The 16864-nt window shown below is 44.2% G+C and overlaps 1 protein-coding gene and 1 pseudogene across 1 annotated transcript; both read right to left on the bottom strand.

Moving 5' to 3' along the window:
* Positions 1-4239: 4239 nt before the first annotated feature.
* LOC124966267 (vomeronasal type-1 receptor 1-like) lies at positions 4240-5145 on the bottom strand. The gene has a single exon (XM_047527294.1). It carries the CDS (start codon positions 5143-5145, stop codon positions 4240-4242), a length of 906 nt encoding a protein of 301 aa, XP_047383250.1.
* Positions 5146-9900: 4755 nt separating this feature from the next.
* Positions 9901-16864, bottom strand: part of LOC124966266 (MORC family CW-type zinc finger protein 3-like) — a 42683-nt pseudogene continuing 35719 nt past the window's right edge.

Here is a 16864-nt window from a genome sequence, read left to right as displayed (position 1 = left end):
TTAATACATTTTCTATCATGCCCCCACCTCCTAAGGGCCAGAGAAGGAGGAACTCTGGAGTACTGGGATCAACTATGGTGGACATCCTATGGACCAAATAGCTACTCCTCTGACACATGACTGGTTTGAGCCTAAACCTCCAGAAGAAAGTTAAAAATATCACACAGGTAAAGTTCAGCTGCACACTTTCTGGACCCAGTAGTCCTGCCATGTTGACTGGGGAGTTTGTCTTGGCTTCTAATAGAGGTCCAAACCTCTGTGTAAGCCATCTTCCAGGTGAGTCCTGAGACCCACATTCCCAGTGCCCCAGGCCCACCACCTGGATGTATGTCCACGTTGGAGATATGCTCCAAGTCCAATACCCAGAGGAGAGCACCCCAGTGCAGGATTTTTTCCCAGCAGATGACCCTACTCCAGGTAAAACCCACCACAACCCTCTGTGTCCCTGATGTACTGAATGAGGCTCTGACTTTCTTCCTTTGAGACTGAGGAGATATTGGTTTTAGGTCCTGCTTATCCCAGGATCCTGATGTACTCCCTGCCCGAGGCTTACTCCCACTCTCCCAGGACGAAAGGCAAGTGCATTAGTGGTACAACTCTGTGCTTCCAGACACACGTGCTCATGGTGTCAGCCTCTCAGTCCCCAGGGAGTGACCACTCACTCCCTGGTAGTTTTCAGGTGTCCATCACAAACTCTTCACTTGCATCTCTCACCAGGACCTCTGCATCCTCTTGGTTACACAAAAATAGCATCAATCATTGTAGAGCCTTGACCAATCAGCAGGCCATGCACCTCCAGAACACCTGTGTGGACCTGTGCCTTGACCCAAGAAACCAGCAATCACAGAAAATCACACTTCTGTCTCCATCATTGGTCAACTCATCAACTCTTTTATTTTGATCTGTAGATATTAACTGTCTACAGACTCTTTCTTTCTTCTTCTTCTTCTTCTTTTTTTTTTTTTTTGGTACTGGAGAATGAACTGAGGGATGCTCTACCACTGAGCTACATCCCCAGCATCCCCAGCACATTTAATTTTTAGTTTTGAGGCAGAATCTAAATGGTAAGGTGTCAGGCATGTCTTGGAATGGGTCCTACTCAGTCTCCTGAGCAGCTGGGATCACTGTGTGGCCAGTTCAACCCATACTTTAGACCTTCGTAGTTCTGCCAAGCTCCACTATTGCAGGTCCCCACTTTTCACCTCTATTTTCCTGGCTAATGCTATACGATTTCAAAAGTTATTTGAAGGATGGATACGAAGGACTCTGTCTATTTCTTTTGTGTTTCTCCCTTGCCCTGAGAAGCAAACTATTCTCTCTGCTGTGGGGAAGTTATGTCCTGCTCTTTAAAATCTCCACAGTCATCACCTCAAAAATTCCCCAATATGGTGCCAAATAACCATGACACAATAGTTTCCTGTGTGCTGTTTTTAGAGTCTGCTGTTGTTGCCCATTAACAATGGGGAACAACCACAGTTGATGATTTTCTCATCTCCTGCAGGTGAGCTCCCAAGGAGATGCCTTTCAGATGCCAACTGGAGATCCATGTCATGACTCTGTACATCCAATATGGTTCTGCTCTGAATGAGCATTCTGTTAGATAACCAGAGACAGCCTCCAACCCCAGAGACCAGGAAACCACACCATTGTATCCCAACCCTTACTCTGCCTCTTCTGAGGAATCCCCACTAAAGGGTGTGACCTGGGCATCCCCTTCCCACTCTGACCACCTGGTGCATCAGATGTGGAGGGTGTGGAAGGTGCAGGAGGTCAGGGACTACAGCAAGGCTGCAATGCTCCCCTTGGAGTGCCAACAAAATATTGCAGGAACAGGAAAAACCAAGTGCTGACGAGCGAATGGGACTACTAGGCTCACTGGCCCCATGTTGGTAGTGGCACCTGTGTAAGGAAGGGCATGAAGTCTGAAGCTTTCCCAGGAGGACATAAATGCACCCACAGGAAGGAACAGTGTCCTGGGGGTAGTGGGATTCCTGAAGCAATTTATAAATGCTTTTCAAGATGTATTCTCTGAACTGAAGGTGGAAAAGGGTTTAGATGTAAGAGCAGACAGAATCCCTTCAGAAGGATCAACACAGTGTTCAGGAATGCTGGATTAGAAAGGAAATGACCAAGACAAACAGACCAGGCAATAGGAGTCTCCCCTCAGATGAACACTCAGTGTCGTGGGACCTGGGTGACAGGCAATGTCCCATTGTGCTAGGACAGGGACACCAGTTGAGGAGATGCAGGGAAGGCATGGTACTGGCCATACATGCTGCAGGGTGCAGTGGACAGACCAGAGTGTTACCCAGACGCTCCTGAGCCCCGCCTGGGTGAGCTTGGTGCAGAGGGGCTTAGACAGAGTGAGGGTGATGGAAGACACTGGACTTGCCCATAGTGCTGATTGTGCATGGCCAAAGCTCCTTCCAGAGTTTTAGATACCCATGATAGGTGTGGTGTCTTAGGCAGGGACTTTCCCTTAGTTTCCCTGGTCAGACCTGGGGTGTCGGAAGTATTTCACAGGTGCTTTCTGTTTACACTGGGAAGTGATACAAGCAAGGGTGCAGCAAGGAAGGGAGGTCCTGGGCCCTGGGTTGGGGGTCTCAGGTGAGATTTGCTTGTGTGTCCTTGTTCAATGCAGATCCTTGTCTGCACTTCAGAAATGTGAGATGCAAAGCAATAAACTGTACACCGAGTTCAAATCTGGTAAAATAGGGTAACAAGAATGACATTTTCCCTTGTACACTGTTACTTTAGAGTAAACAAGAAATAGTCATAGAATATGTGTTTTTATATAAAAAACAAATGATGCATAAAAATGGGTGTGATGATGGTGTAAGATACAAAAGTTCATAATTCTGATATTAACTAAATAAAAACTCTTGGTACTTCAATAACTATATTTACAGATGTTTGTTCATAAATTTAAAGGTATAAAATATTAAATATGGAATCTTTTTCTTTTATTGTCTTTATATTTTTAAGAGAGAGGAGATTGCTCTTCTTCAGATAGACCTTTAAACAGCAGCTTTCATTCTATGTAATTTTGTGCATGAGAATTCTCATGTGGGTTAAAATAAGCAAGAGACATTTTGTAAGAGTTTAGAGACTCAACGTTATCCATTAGAAACTTATCGTGCTTTTAAGGACTAAGTAACACACGCTGCACTTGAAAAAAACTAGCCTTCAAATTTTTGGTGTTATTAGCAGAAACAAGTGAAACAAGTGAAACTACTTTAATTATATATATATGACCACAGTGCTCTACCACTGAGCTGCTCCCCCAGCTCTTTAAATTTTCATTTGGATACAGGGTCTGGCTGAGTTGCCCAGCCTGGCTTGAACCTGGCACTCTGGCGACTGGTCAGGATGCCAGGATTGCAGACCTCCCCAACATACAAAGCATAGTGAGCACTGCTGAGAGAGGAGGTCTGGGATTTCCATCACCCTGATTGGATTCCTGCACTGTCTGTCACCTTAAACAGCCACTCAGATTTTCTCAGCTATTCTAGGTGAAGGCCTAGAACCTTCGCTGGCCCTACTCCCTGCTCACTACATCTGTCTGCATTCCAATCCCATGAGAATCAGCCCACACAGTGAGCTGCAATTGACTTCCTCACACCAATCATGCAGTTCATTTCCCTCTTCCAAAAATGTTGGCTCAAAACTTCTTTGGAAAACTATTTATCACCATAGTTAATAAAAATGGAATGTGTATTTCAAGATTTTTGAAACAAAAGATTTTTAACATCCTCACAAGAAATGAATGATGCTATTGAGATGTTGGGCATGTAGGTGATTGACTCTTTATATAAAGTGTACAGAGATCAGAACATCACATTGTATCTCTGAAATATACATAATTATTTGCCAAGGAAAATAATTATTTAAAAAGAAATGATACTGAAACACTAGCAACAAAATGGCAAAAAGTCTTCAGTGAGTTTTCATAAGACTTCAAAGAAAGAATTTCCTTATCTGTAATCTCAACAATTTCCTCTAATACACATTTTAAAATATCCTAAATTTCCCTAATTAGAAACAGGGTCAGATCCCTGTTTATTACGTGCATGATGTCTGTGCTTAGTCTGGCCTGGGGCTGAGGTTAGAGGAGATATTGCCACATCTGTGCCATAGGGTCAGTCAGTCTGAACTGAGGGCTCTTCAATATGAGCAGATTCTGACATGAACATTCAAGTACCTCAAGGAGAACAGACCCCTTGCCAGGTGAGTGGATTATTAGACACAATTTGTCCTCACTCGGCAGTGAGAGAGGAACTGAGAGACCCGGTTGTCATTGATGAGGAGCACAAAGGGGCTGAGTGCTGGGAAACATGAGGCCACCAGCACGGAGCTGCTCACGACCCACTGGCCTCTGTTTGCAGCTAGGGTCATCCACATGGTCAGTACAGTGTAGACGGAGTAAAAGGAAACAAAGGAGCTCGTCAGGATCAGGATGGTGCGTGTGGCCCTGGCCTCATGGGAAGGTCTGGGACTGCGGACATGGCTGTGAATATGCTGGACTCGTTGCTTGTGCCTGTGCAGGAGGAAGACCATGGAGCCACTGGCCCAGGCCATGAGGACCAGACTCATCAAGTCAGGGGAAAAGTATAAGATTGAATGTAAGGTGCTGTGACTTCCTCCTATTGACCAGGAACAGTAGCCATGACTCCCATCTGCACTCAGATTCTCCTTATTCCATGGGCCTTTCACTACTAAAGGCAGAAATGAATTTATGAGGAGATGCAGGGTCCAACAGAGGAGACAGCAGGAGCCGATGCACTGTAGGGATCTGATCTTGAGCGAGATCCACCTACAGATTCTGGGGTTGAGCTTAATGACCTGGAAGCAATTGAACAAGCACAAGGTGCTGAAGGACACACCAGTGCTCACTCTGTAAGAATAGAAGACAAGCTTACATATCCTATCATCCAGGAAATGTTTCCATCCCAAACTTGCCAGAGTCTGAGGTACTCCTTTAGAGAGAAGAACAATGGAATTGGCCAGCACCAGCTGATTGAGAATCAAATCTGTGGGTCTGAAGTGACGTCTGGTGATCAAGGTGAAGTTATAGAGGCAAAGGAGGGAGAAATTTCCCACGAATCCTACTCCTGTCTGAGTGAGAAAAATAAACCCCATATCCATGCTGAATGGATCAGATCAGCAACTGGAGTGTGGGCAGAACCTAAAGTCAGGAGATAAAAAAATGAGAGTAAATGTGTCACCATCAGGACAAGCCACAATGTAATACTTACCTAAACTAAATACTCTCACATGAAAGAGACAATGAGTTTCTGCCCACCTGCTCAAACAAAACATAATAAAAACCTGAGCTTCACAAACCTCAGTCCCCAACTCCCAGGTGAAGGTGAGAGTGATGGAGAGCTGTGTGCATTGACATGGGTCCCTTCTTAGGGTGGAGGGTGCCCAACAGGTGTCTCTGCAGGGAGAGGAGGGGGAGGACTGTGAAGGGACATCGGTGCCTTCATCATGGAGGGTGCCCAGCAGGTGTCTCTGCAGTGAGAGGAGGGGACCCCAGTGCAGGGACATGGATGCCTTCATCGTGGACGGTGTCCAGCAGGTGTCTCTACAGGGAGAGATGGGGAGCCCTGTGCAGGGACATGGGTTCCTTCAGGGTGGAGGGTGCCCAGCAGGTGTCTCTGCAGGGAGAGGAGGGGGAGGACTGTGCAGGGACATGGGTGCCTTCAGAGTGGAGGGCGTCCAGCAGGTGTCTCTACAGGGAGAGGAGGGGGAGACCTGTGCATGGACATGGGTTCCTTCAGGATGGAGGGTGTCCAGCAGGTGTCTCTACAGGGAGAGGCGGGAGAGCCCTGTGCAGGGACTTGGGTGTCTTCAGGGTGGAGGGTGCCCAGCAGGTGTCTCTACAGGGAGAGGAGTGGGAGCCCTGTGCAGGGACATGGGTGCCTTCAGGGTGGAGGGTACCCAGCAGGTGTCTCTGCAGGGAGAGGAGGGAGAGCCCTGTGCAGGGACATGGGTGCGTTCAGGGTGGAGGGTGCCCAGCAGGTGTCTCTGTTGGGAGAGGAGGGTGAGTCTTGTGCATGTACATGGGTGCAACTTCATAGGGGAGGATGCCCAGCATGTGTCTCTGCTGGGAAATGTGGGGGAGACCTGTGCAGGGACATGGATGCCCTCAGGATGGAGGGTGCCCAGCAGGTGTCTCTACAGGGAGAGGAGGGGAAGGCATGTGCATGGACATGGGTGTCTTCAGGTTCAAGAGTGCCCAGCAGGTGTGTGTACAGGGAGAGTAGGCAGAGCCTTGTGGGCTTTAGTGGGTGGTTCTCAAGCATATATTACATAGGTAGAGACAAGACACAGACATGTGCACCATATATTTTTTAAATATATAACGACAGAAATATTGGAGCAGAGACTGGCCATGATGGAAGGGTAGAAAGGTTGGCTTTGTGAAGTGTTCTCATCTGTATTAAGTAGTACACACATATGTATTTTCCCGTGATTCTTTAAAAATAGTATAGACATTCCATATCAAATCAAAAATTTTCAAAGTTAAATGAAGAAATCACTTGATTATCACTATGTTGTTCTCTTTGTACTTACCTGAAATAGTGCAAATAGTAATTTTTTTCCTCTTTCTGGGGTCAGCATGGTCCATGGGGACAACAGGAACCCATCCATCACAATTTAATATTTTTACAGTGTCAGGGTAAGTTTCCCAGGTGGGCCTCAAACTTGTGATCCTCCTGCCTCAGTTTCTCAAGTAGCCAGGATTATGGACTGGTACCACCATGCCAGGTTTCAGATAAATGAAACACAAACATATATGAAAATTACAGCCCTGGAAGAGGAAGGTTAGGCTGTGGTCCACAATCTTGTTTGGAAATGTGTCATCATTATTCATTTGAAATATATAAGTCTATTTATAGAACTGACAACCAACCCTTTCAGTATAATTCAAGAATATGTGAATAAAAATTTAAGTAACTCAAAACCAATAACATTGGAGGAGTTAGTGCAGGCAGTGCATAAGTTTTGAACACATCTGTATTTCATGTTTCTCTTCAGTGAGACATCTACACAATGTGACCCACTAATCCGACATGCTTGCTTTATCCATTTTTATCTTGGTAGTACTTTAAGCGTAATGATATGCTTTATTGAATATTCAAGTTTTGATATTTGAGAAAACATTTTTCTCTTCACACTCATGTGTGAACACTGAACAAATGCATTGGAGTCTTGGATAAGGGCTGCTCAGTGTGGAATGGAAGATGGAGGTGGGCAGAGGAGAACCACCTTGTGTCTGGCAAATTTCCATGAAGGGCAGCTGGTTGCTTTAAAAGGGCAGCGGGGAATAAATTATGTTGCTTACTTGGTCAGGCAGGGGTTAGTCAGGAGACACCTTTCTGCAGGTTCCAGATGGAGGAAAAGGTATCTGGAAGGAGCCTCACCAGAAATGCTGGCCTTGGGAGTGCTGGGGTGGGGGGTGCAGTCGGACCGAACACTAACGTCAATCATAGGCTTGGGGGTTTGTGCAGAGTGTCACAACTGATCTCTTTCCAGCATCTGCAAGACAGAAGGCAGTTTAAACTCGTCAGTGAACTGCAGCCCCATGATAGTGCTGAAACTGTGAGGCAGAGTAAGCACAGCAGAAGGGAGAACATGGGGATGGCTGAGAGACCAGGCCTGTAGTGTATCCGAGGGAGCAGGGGGTCAGGCTGCAGCAGGAGTCTTCAGGCTGGCATGAAGTCAGGTCCCTAACAGGAGCCTGGGTCCCTGAGGCTGTGGTGTGTTTTCAAATTCTGACTGATAAACAGGTGCTGAATTTCACAGGGAAAGGAAAGTGGATACACGGGATCAGAATAGGTGCCCTGAGTCCTCAGGGAACGGCACCCAACTGCCCATCCAAAGCATCCATGGTGAGAATGGGTGTTCTTTCCTGTTTCATAAGAAAATGTTTGTGGGGATATTCAGAATAAGATTGATTGTGGGATGGAAAAGCAGGATAGCACTTCACAATCTGTCTACAGGCTGGGGTGCCAAGTGGCATTACAGTCAGACTCAGACACTCAGGGTCCCTGGCTGCCCTCTCCCTTCCTCTGTCCCCATCACAGTTCACACAATTTCCCCAATTGCCTTTTCATCCTCGACACAGGAAACAACTGTTTTAACTTTTCTCTAACCAACTGTTTGTTGTTCCTCTACTGAGGAGAGTAGTTTTAGATTTAGCATTATGATCTCCCTGGGCTCTGCCTCCTCTCCCTGGGATCAGCAGTAAGGAAAGCAAGAGCCCATGCCCATACCCACACCTTCACCTGGACACCAGTGCCCACTGGGGACTCACCTTCCTTAAGCTCACCTGGGTCTGCAGAGCAAAGCTGCAGAATGAGCAGAGAGTGTTAGTCAGGGACCAGTGAGGACATCTCAGAGGGAGGTCAGAGCAAGAAGGAGACATGAAGTGTTTCCTGAAAGAGCTGCTGTGAATGTGTGTGTGAGGTGGAGAGTGAGATTGGGAGAGGAGAGAGAGAGGGAGAGGAAGGGGAGAGGGACAGTAGAAGGAAGGGGGAGAGGGAGAGGTAGAGGGAGAGAGCGCTGTCATAGTCTCATGTCCAATCCCCTCTGGATCCATGCTTCTGTGTCTGATACTGCATTTGGGGAAGACTCCTTCTCAGAATCTGGGAGTGATATGAAGGCATGGACACTTAACTGAATGATGATGTCTGTCAGTGTTCTCAGGCAGCATTGTGCAGGTGTGGGCAGGGAAGGTGATAAAGGTCAGGGACTCCATGACCTCACCACTTTGCTGGGAAGTGTCTGTCCTTTCACCTGAGGTGCAGTGACAGCACCTGCATGGGGACTGGAGGTCATCTGGGGAACACGAGGTGAGGACTGTGATGTCTCTGCAAGCCCTTCCCCATGAGAAGCCCCTCAAGGGCAGAAGCAGGTGGGACAGGCTTCACATTGGCATAAGCAGAGGTCCCAGGGGAGGCTGATCAGAGCACGCAGGGACCTACCTACTGAGAGGGGACATGGAGCACAAGGCTCAGGCTGGATTTCAGCCTCATGTAAAACTTGGGCTTCAAAGTATGATTGCTGAAATCCCTGGGCACTTCTAGGATGCCCAAACTGAACAGTGGACAGCATGTGAATTTAGTGGAAAGAGAAACCAGAGTGGTTCAAGTGGGCAGAGTGACACAAGGACATATCCTTTTACTGCTCAAGAGTGCTTCAAGGTCCCCTCCCTCTCCCAGCAGGTGAGGCACTCTTCTCTGCAGCTGGGATTCAGGAGACATAACAACAATGTTTCCCATGGAAAGTGATTCCTGTTGAGGAAAACAGACCAAATATACAAAAGCAAGGTACCAAATGGTACACATCTTGTTCAAGCAGGACATGCACGCTGTCAGATGAAGATAGAAGAAGGGGCATTCTGCAAGGTGCGGTTTTAAGAACGAGCATTCTGCCAGGTGTGGGCCAGGGAGGAGCATTCTCATTTGCAGGACAGGGAGGAGCATTCTTGCACGTGAGGGCACAGGGAGGAGAATTCTGCCACGTGCAGCATAGGGAGGAGCATGCATCCAGGTGCAGCACAGTGTGGAGGTTTTGCCAGTTCAAGTACAGAGGAGAATTCTGCAAGTTGCAGCACATTGAGGAGCATGCAGGTAGGTGTAGCACAGAGAGGAGAATTCTGCCAGGTGCAGGGAAAGGGAAGAGCATTCTAAAAGATTCGGGTGAAAGGAGGAACATTCTGCCAGGTGCAACACAGGGGAAGAATTCTGCCAGGTTTGGGCAAAGGGATGAGCATTCTCTCAGGTGCAGCACAGGGAGGAAAATTCTGCAAGGTGTGGGACAGGGAGGAACATCGTGCCAGGTGTAGGTACAGGGATGAGAATTCTCCCAGTCGAAGCACAGCAGGGCCATTCAGCAAGGTGTGGGCACAGGGAGGAATATTCTGCTAGGTGCAGGCACAGGGAGCAGCATTTTGCCAGGTGTGGGCAAAGGGAGGAGCACACTGCCTGGTGTGGCAAAGGGAGGAGCATTCACCAATGTGAGGGCAAATGGTAATTTTCACCACTTTAGACAGGAATCACATTGAACCCATGTTTGATCAGGACGTTTCTGTATATCTTCAACTGGCAAATTTAGAGGATATTCTGAATTTTTCTTCACTTTCATTTCATTCCAGTAATCATTCAGCTTTTCTCCTAGCGCTGTTACTCTAAGTCTGTACTCATTAATGTAGTCAAAATATTGCTTATTATGAGTTGGCTTAAGGAAATTACATTCTATAATTCCAACTACTCCAACACCCATGTTGTTTGCCCTTAGGTGACATCTGACGTTTTCATAAGCTTTGGTGAGTTTATTTCTGTGATACATCATTATGCCATAATGATCTTTATTTCTGTAGTTGAATCCAAAAGTAATTCTCAATGTTTTAGTTAAGAATTTAGGTCGATAATCATCACGTTCGATGTAGGCAAGACTCTTCAAAACTAGCTGTGTCTTCACTTTCTGTCCACGTAAGATGATCTGCATTCTTGGCTTTAGATATAATATACTGCAGTAAGCCCTCAAGGAATAGTCACTCTCAGGGGCAATTTGGTCCATTCTTTCTTACTTCTTGTACCCTTTCTTTCCTGTTGCCTCATCTAAATCCTCAGGAATTCTGATATCATATTTATCCTTTTCAAAGTCAAACTCTGTTGCATTTTTGTAGCTTCTAAGATTCCAAATGATGATCCTTGTCCCCTTCTTACCCATAATGGCATTAAGTTCTTCCAGTAATTTCTGTTTCATAGAAAACAGAGAATGTTCCAGAATTGCAGCAAGGCTGGCTTTTGATTCTGCCAAATTAAACATCTGACGTGGTGCTTGTTGAATGCCACTATTGGAACAACAACATGTTCTGCTTTTATGACTTACAGGTAGGTCTGAGACAAGAAGCCCACACTCATGGTTTCTCCATTTTTGGTAAAAACGATGGCATCTTTACCCAAATGCATAGAACCTGACTTGAAGCCATTCCCATACAATCCACCTGGGACATGACCATTCACGGTGACTTTGTCACTGAAGCCAAAGCCTTCCTGGCTGTATCATCTTCAGTAAATTACTTTAAATCTATCTTGATGTGTTTTCCCATCTCTTGGCACTTTGTGTAACATATCTGATGTCATACCATTCCCATTATTAGTGAATGTCAAGCATATACAGTCATTTATCACTGTTTTGTCAATCCATATCTGTTTAGCTTTCACATCAGGATCATAAACATTATCTACTAATTCAGCAACTGCACTGAATGGCCAAGTACGACTAGTAGAATTTGTATGTAAAAACTTTAGACAAAGCACGTTGAGGCGATTCTCGCTGGGTGGCTGTGCTGCTATCTTGAGCGAGCTACAAAGCCAGGGCCGGCCTCGCTGCCACCCGACTCCGGGGTGCGACGTCCCATCCACTTCCTGGTGGGACCCAGTCCAGCTCCCATCTTCTTATTTTTTTAAGATGAGAAGCCAGTTATTTTAAAAATCTTCCTCTGTAGTGCTAATGTTTCCAGAAGATTGAAGTTCTAAATCTTTTACTGGGAAACCACAGATGTGGACTTTTATGTCCTTATAGTGTACTGGGATGCACGTGGTAGTGGTCATCACAGCGACACTTCCCACTACTTCTTTCACAGTTCTTCACTGAAATATTACCATTTTCTCCTTCAGTAAGCATTCTGGACATGTTGACCCATGTATCCTGATGCACATCCGTCTTCCACCTGTGTTTTGGCCACCACTGTTGACCTAGCTCTCAGGCTCCTTCCCCTTTGACCTCCCACCTGGGGTGATTCCCATTTCTCCTTTTTCACTCCTTTTCTAAATCATTTTTCATGTATGCAAGAATTCATGGCTTTCATGGGCCATAATCTGGAGTCACCTTTATTTTCTCTGATGCTCTAGTTTTGAGACTGGTCTGTGACAGCTTCTCCAAATGGATTTCTTTGTCCTTTGATCATGGCATCCTTACTCCTTGGTCACTCATCCTTCCAGTGAGACAACACATTCCAGACTTCATTTGTAACTTCCTCAGCCTGGGAAGAACCACCTTTTCTCTTAGCAGTTTTGCTTCCTTCTACTCTAGGAAGATGTCACCAAGTCAGGTCCAGGCCTTACAGGGTTTGAAGCAATTGGTGACCTGTATTTTCAAAGCACCTCAAAATATGAGGAACCCAGGTTCACAAAGGCCCACCTGCCAAGGTATAGCAAAGCTACTTCTGGAGTTCAGCCCCTCACTGGAATGACAGTTGTATCAGGAAGATGTGCAGACTGTAGCTCCCATTAGCAGTCTAACAAGGGTGCTTCTGCACATGACCTGCAGCCTGTGTTTAGACTTCAGGCCAAAGTGACTCCCTTCTGAAAGTCAGTACCTGCCCACCCAGGAATTACCTTCCTGGTAGGCCCACTCACAAGGAGTCCCAATAACCAGAACCACCCCAAAGACATCAAGTAGAGTTGCAGGGCCAGATCGGTTATTTTTAGCTACTCCATTGTACATGACTGTATAGTTTAGAAGTTTTTTTTTTCTGCAGGCTACCTCTCCTCACAGAGGGACAGCCTGGCAGACTGTCTGTGTCAATAAACCATTGCTTGAACTCTGAGGTGCGTCTGCAATGGATTTTTGTGCAAGCTACCCTAATATTCTGGTACTGAAACCTAAGATGGGATCCACAGTCATTGCCTGGTGCTTCTTCCTTCACTGGGATCTCAGCCATCTTGACAGTGCCCCCTCCTCCCTGGCCAATATCCACAATAGTGGGTTCATGACGTGATTTTGCCAACCTTCTTGCCCACCACGGAATTTGACTCTAGTCATTCTTTCCTCTACTGGCAGTGTGTCCTCAGAACTCTTCTATAGAGGCCCTGAGTGCTCTCTCTCTCTCTCTACAAAAATCCCAGCACTGGGTTAGATTCTCCCTTGGCATTGGCTGCAGACCTGTCAGGGATGGTGACACCCCTCACTGGTGGTCTGCTTCTATGTGGGAAGTCAGAGAGGTCATGGGGAAACCCCTTTCTCTCCTGTTTCCCTTCTCTGGGCTCCTGAGAACTCTTAGCCAAGGACTCTGCCCAATCTAAAATTCTCTGTGCCCCCCCCCTTGTGTGTCTCCTCAAAACAGTCAGCCTCTCCATTTGACTCCAGATCTCAAACCTCAAAACCTCATATTCTGTTGCTACACAGTTTGGCCCCAATATAAATTAGATAATGACTCCTCAGTCCAAAGAATGGGACTTTCAATCCCATTATACAGGATTTATACAACTTCTGTCACAGCAGCAAGCAGGCCAGGATTCCCTATGTTCAAGCCTTCTCTTTTCTTCACTCTCACCCCTCTTTAAGTCCGTCCTCCTTCCCCACCCAGGTCCTCCCTGCTCACTCTCCCTTAACACTTTCACCTCCCAATCTTAATGACTTTACCTCTTTTGACCTAAAAGATCACTCTTCACTTTCTCCACCTCCACCCTCTGCTTCTTTGCTTGCTCAGCCACAACTTCATCCCCTCACTCAGACACACCTTCACTAAGTAGGGGCAAATCTTCCAGGTCTGGTCCACTCCTTCACCCCTCCACAATGTGAGAATGATCCAGTCATTTATCTAAATCGAAAGCTTCATTAAGGTCAGCACTCAAATATGGCCACAGTGCAAATGAGATAATCTACACCAATGGCCCAAATAGGGAACCTTTGATCAAGAAATTGTGCAAAGAGTTAAAAAGTCATTTATTGCAAAATGGCAAATTAGGTGAGTTCCCAGCCCAAAATCATGTAAAAATCCTTATTTCAAGCACTTACCCTCATCTTATCCTATGGAGCAAAACTTTAACCTGCATGTCACTGAGAGAGAGAAAAATAACCCTAACCAGCTTTGGAATGTAAACTGTAATACACAGCAGGCCCAGGGGGTGACCAACATATGACTGAAGAAAACTGTATCCATTTTAAAGTTCTTGTGGGCTGCAATACAGAAAAATGTTTTTCAGAGTCTCTCTCTCTGTGTCTCTCTCCCTCCCTCTCCCCTCCCTCTCTGTGCCTTCTCTCTCTTTCTTGCTCTCTCATGCTATTTAATTTTCTTCAACATGGAAGAGGTAAATGCTGTCCAATACACTTGTGTGATACCTTAATTCTTATAGTTAATAAGCAAATTGAATTTGACATATATGAACTAATTTTCATAAATGTGTTTAGGAAAGCATCTGATTAATGTACAAAGATAAAATGCTGTTAGATATAGCAAAATACTCTTAAATTCCTGAATTCCATGGGTGGTGTACTTGAACATTGTTTGTGTTTTCATAAATTGGTGACATGAGGGTCTAAATGAATGCTAAGAATGCCTGTGTGTAAGTAAAGGACATTTTTCAACAAGTTTGTGTATAACTAAGTTCATTATATATATGTGAGACAACAGTGAAAGCTATTTAAGTTTCTTCCCTAAGGTCAAATACTTAATATACTGATAAGAAACAAGACTTAATTCATATGTTAAACTAACAAGGAGTTCTTAAGTACACTAATTACTCTTAACATTGTGTATTAAGTTTTATTCTTTTTTTTTGTAGTTAGTTGGCATTTTTATTTTATTTATTTATTTTTATTGTAAACAAATGGGATGCATGTTGTTTCTCTGTTTGTACATGGAGTAAAGGCATACCATTTGTGTAATCATAAATTTACATAGGGAAATGTTGTTTGATTCATTCTGATATTTTTTCCATTCCCCCACCACTCCTCCCACCCCTCTTTTCCCTCTATACAGTCCTTCCTTCCTCCATTCTTGCCTTTCCCCAACCCTAACCCTAACACTAACACTAACAATAACCCCTCCCACCCCCTATTATGTGTCATTATCCGCTTATCAGCAACATCATCCGTCCTTTAGTTTTTTGAGATTGGCTTATCTCACTTAGCATGATATTCTCCAGTTTCATCCACTTGCCTGCAAATGCCATAATTTTCTCATTCTTTATGGCTCAGTAATATTCCATTGTGTGTATATATATAGATATATATACATAGATAGATAGATATCTACATATATCTATCTATCTATATATATATATATATATATATATATATAAATATATACTACAGTTTCTTTATCCATTCAGCAATTGAAGGACATCTAGGTTGGTTCCACAATCTGGCTATTGTGAATTGAGCAGCTATGAACATTGATGTGGCTGTATCTCTGTAGTATGCTGATTTTAAGTCCCTTGGGTATAGGCCAAGGAGTGGGATAGATGGGTCAAATGGTGGTACCATTCCAAGGTTTCTGAGGAATCTCCACACTGCTTTCCAGAGTGGCTGCACTAATTTGCAAGCCCACCAGCAATGTATGAGTGTACCTTTTTCCCCACATCCTCGCCAACACCAATTTTTGCTTATGTTCTTGATAATCGCCATTCTAATTGGGGTGAGATGAAATCTTAAGGTAGTGTTGATTTGCATTTATATCTGTTGATTGCTTGTAGATCTTCTGTGAAGTGTCTGTTCATTTCCTGAAAACATTTGTTCACTGGGTTATTTGTATTCTTGGTGTAGAATTGTTTGAGTTCCTTATAGATTCTGGAAATTAGTGCTCCATCTGAAGTATGAGTGGCAAAAATTTTCTCCCCCACTGTGAGCTTTCTCTTCACATTACTGATTGCTTCCTTTGCTGGAGAAAGCTACTTTGTTTGAATCTATCCCAGTTATTGATTCTTGCTTTTATTTCCTGTGCTATGGGAGTCCTGTTAAGAAAGTCTGATCCTAAGATGACATTTTGAAGAATTGGAGCTACTTTTTCTTCTATAAGATGCAGGGTCTTTGGTCTGATTCCGAGGTCCTTGATCCATTTTCAGTTGAGTATTTTGGAGGGTGAGAGATAGGGGTTTAGTTTCATTCTGTTGCATATGGATTTTCAGGTTTATCAGCACCATTTCTTGAAGAGGCTATCTTTTCTCCACTGGGTGTTTTTGGCACCTTTGTCTAGTATGAGAAAATTGTATTTATTTGGGTTTGTGTCTGTGTCCTCTATTCTCTATCATTCATCTACCTGTCTATTTTGATACCAATACCATGCCATTTTTGTTACTATTGCTTGTAGTAGAGTTGAATATCTGGTATTGTGATACCCCCTGCTTCACTCTTTCTGCTAAGGATTGCTCTAGCTATTCTGGGTTTCTTATTTTTCCACATGAATTTTATAATTGCGTGCTCTATTTCTGTAAGGCACATCATTGGGATTTTAATTGGAATTGCATTGAATCTGTATAGCACTTTTGGTAGTATGGCCATTTTGACAAAATTAATTCTGCTTATCCAAGAACATGGGAGATTTTTCCATCTTCTAAGATTTTCTTTAATTTCCTTCTTTAGTGTTCTGTAGTTCTCATTGTAGTGGTCTTTCCCCTCTTTTGTTCGACTGATTCCCAAGTATTTTATTTTTTTCGAGGGTATTGTGAATGAAGTAGTTTTCCTAATTTATTTCATGGAGCGCATTTAACAAAAAAGTAAAACTCAACAAATAAACGACCTAAAACTAAAGCTCAAAGCACTAGAAAAAGAACAGACCAACACCAAAAGTAGTAGAAGACAGGAAATAGTTAAACTCAGAGCTGAAATCAATGAAATTGAAACAAAATAAATAATACAAAAAATTGACAAAATAAATAGTTGGTGCTTCGAAAAAATAAACAAAATTGATAAACCTTAAACCACACTAGCAAAGAGAAGACGAGAGAAAACCCAAATCACTAAAATTCAGAATGAACAAGGAAATATCACAACAGACGCGACTGAAATACAAAACATTATTAGAAACTATTTTGAAAATCTATACTCCAACAAAATAGAAAAT

The sequence above is a fragment of the Sciurus carolinensis genome, chromosome 16 (genome assembly GCF_902686445.1).
Source record: "Sciurus carolinensis chromosome 16, mSciCar1.2, whole genome shotgun sequence".
NCBI classification, from domain to species: domain Eukaryota; kingdom Metazoa; phylum Chordata; class Mammalia; order Rodentia; family Sciuridae; genus Sciurus; species Sciurus carolinensis.
This window is presented reverse-complemented; position numbering and strand designations above follow the sequence as displayed.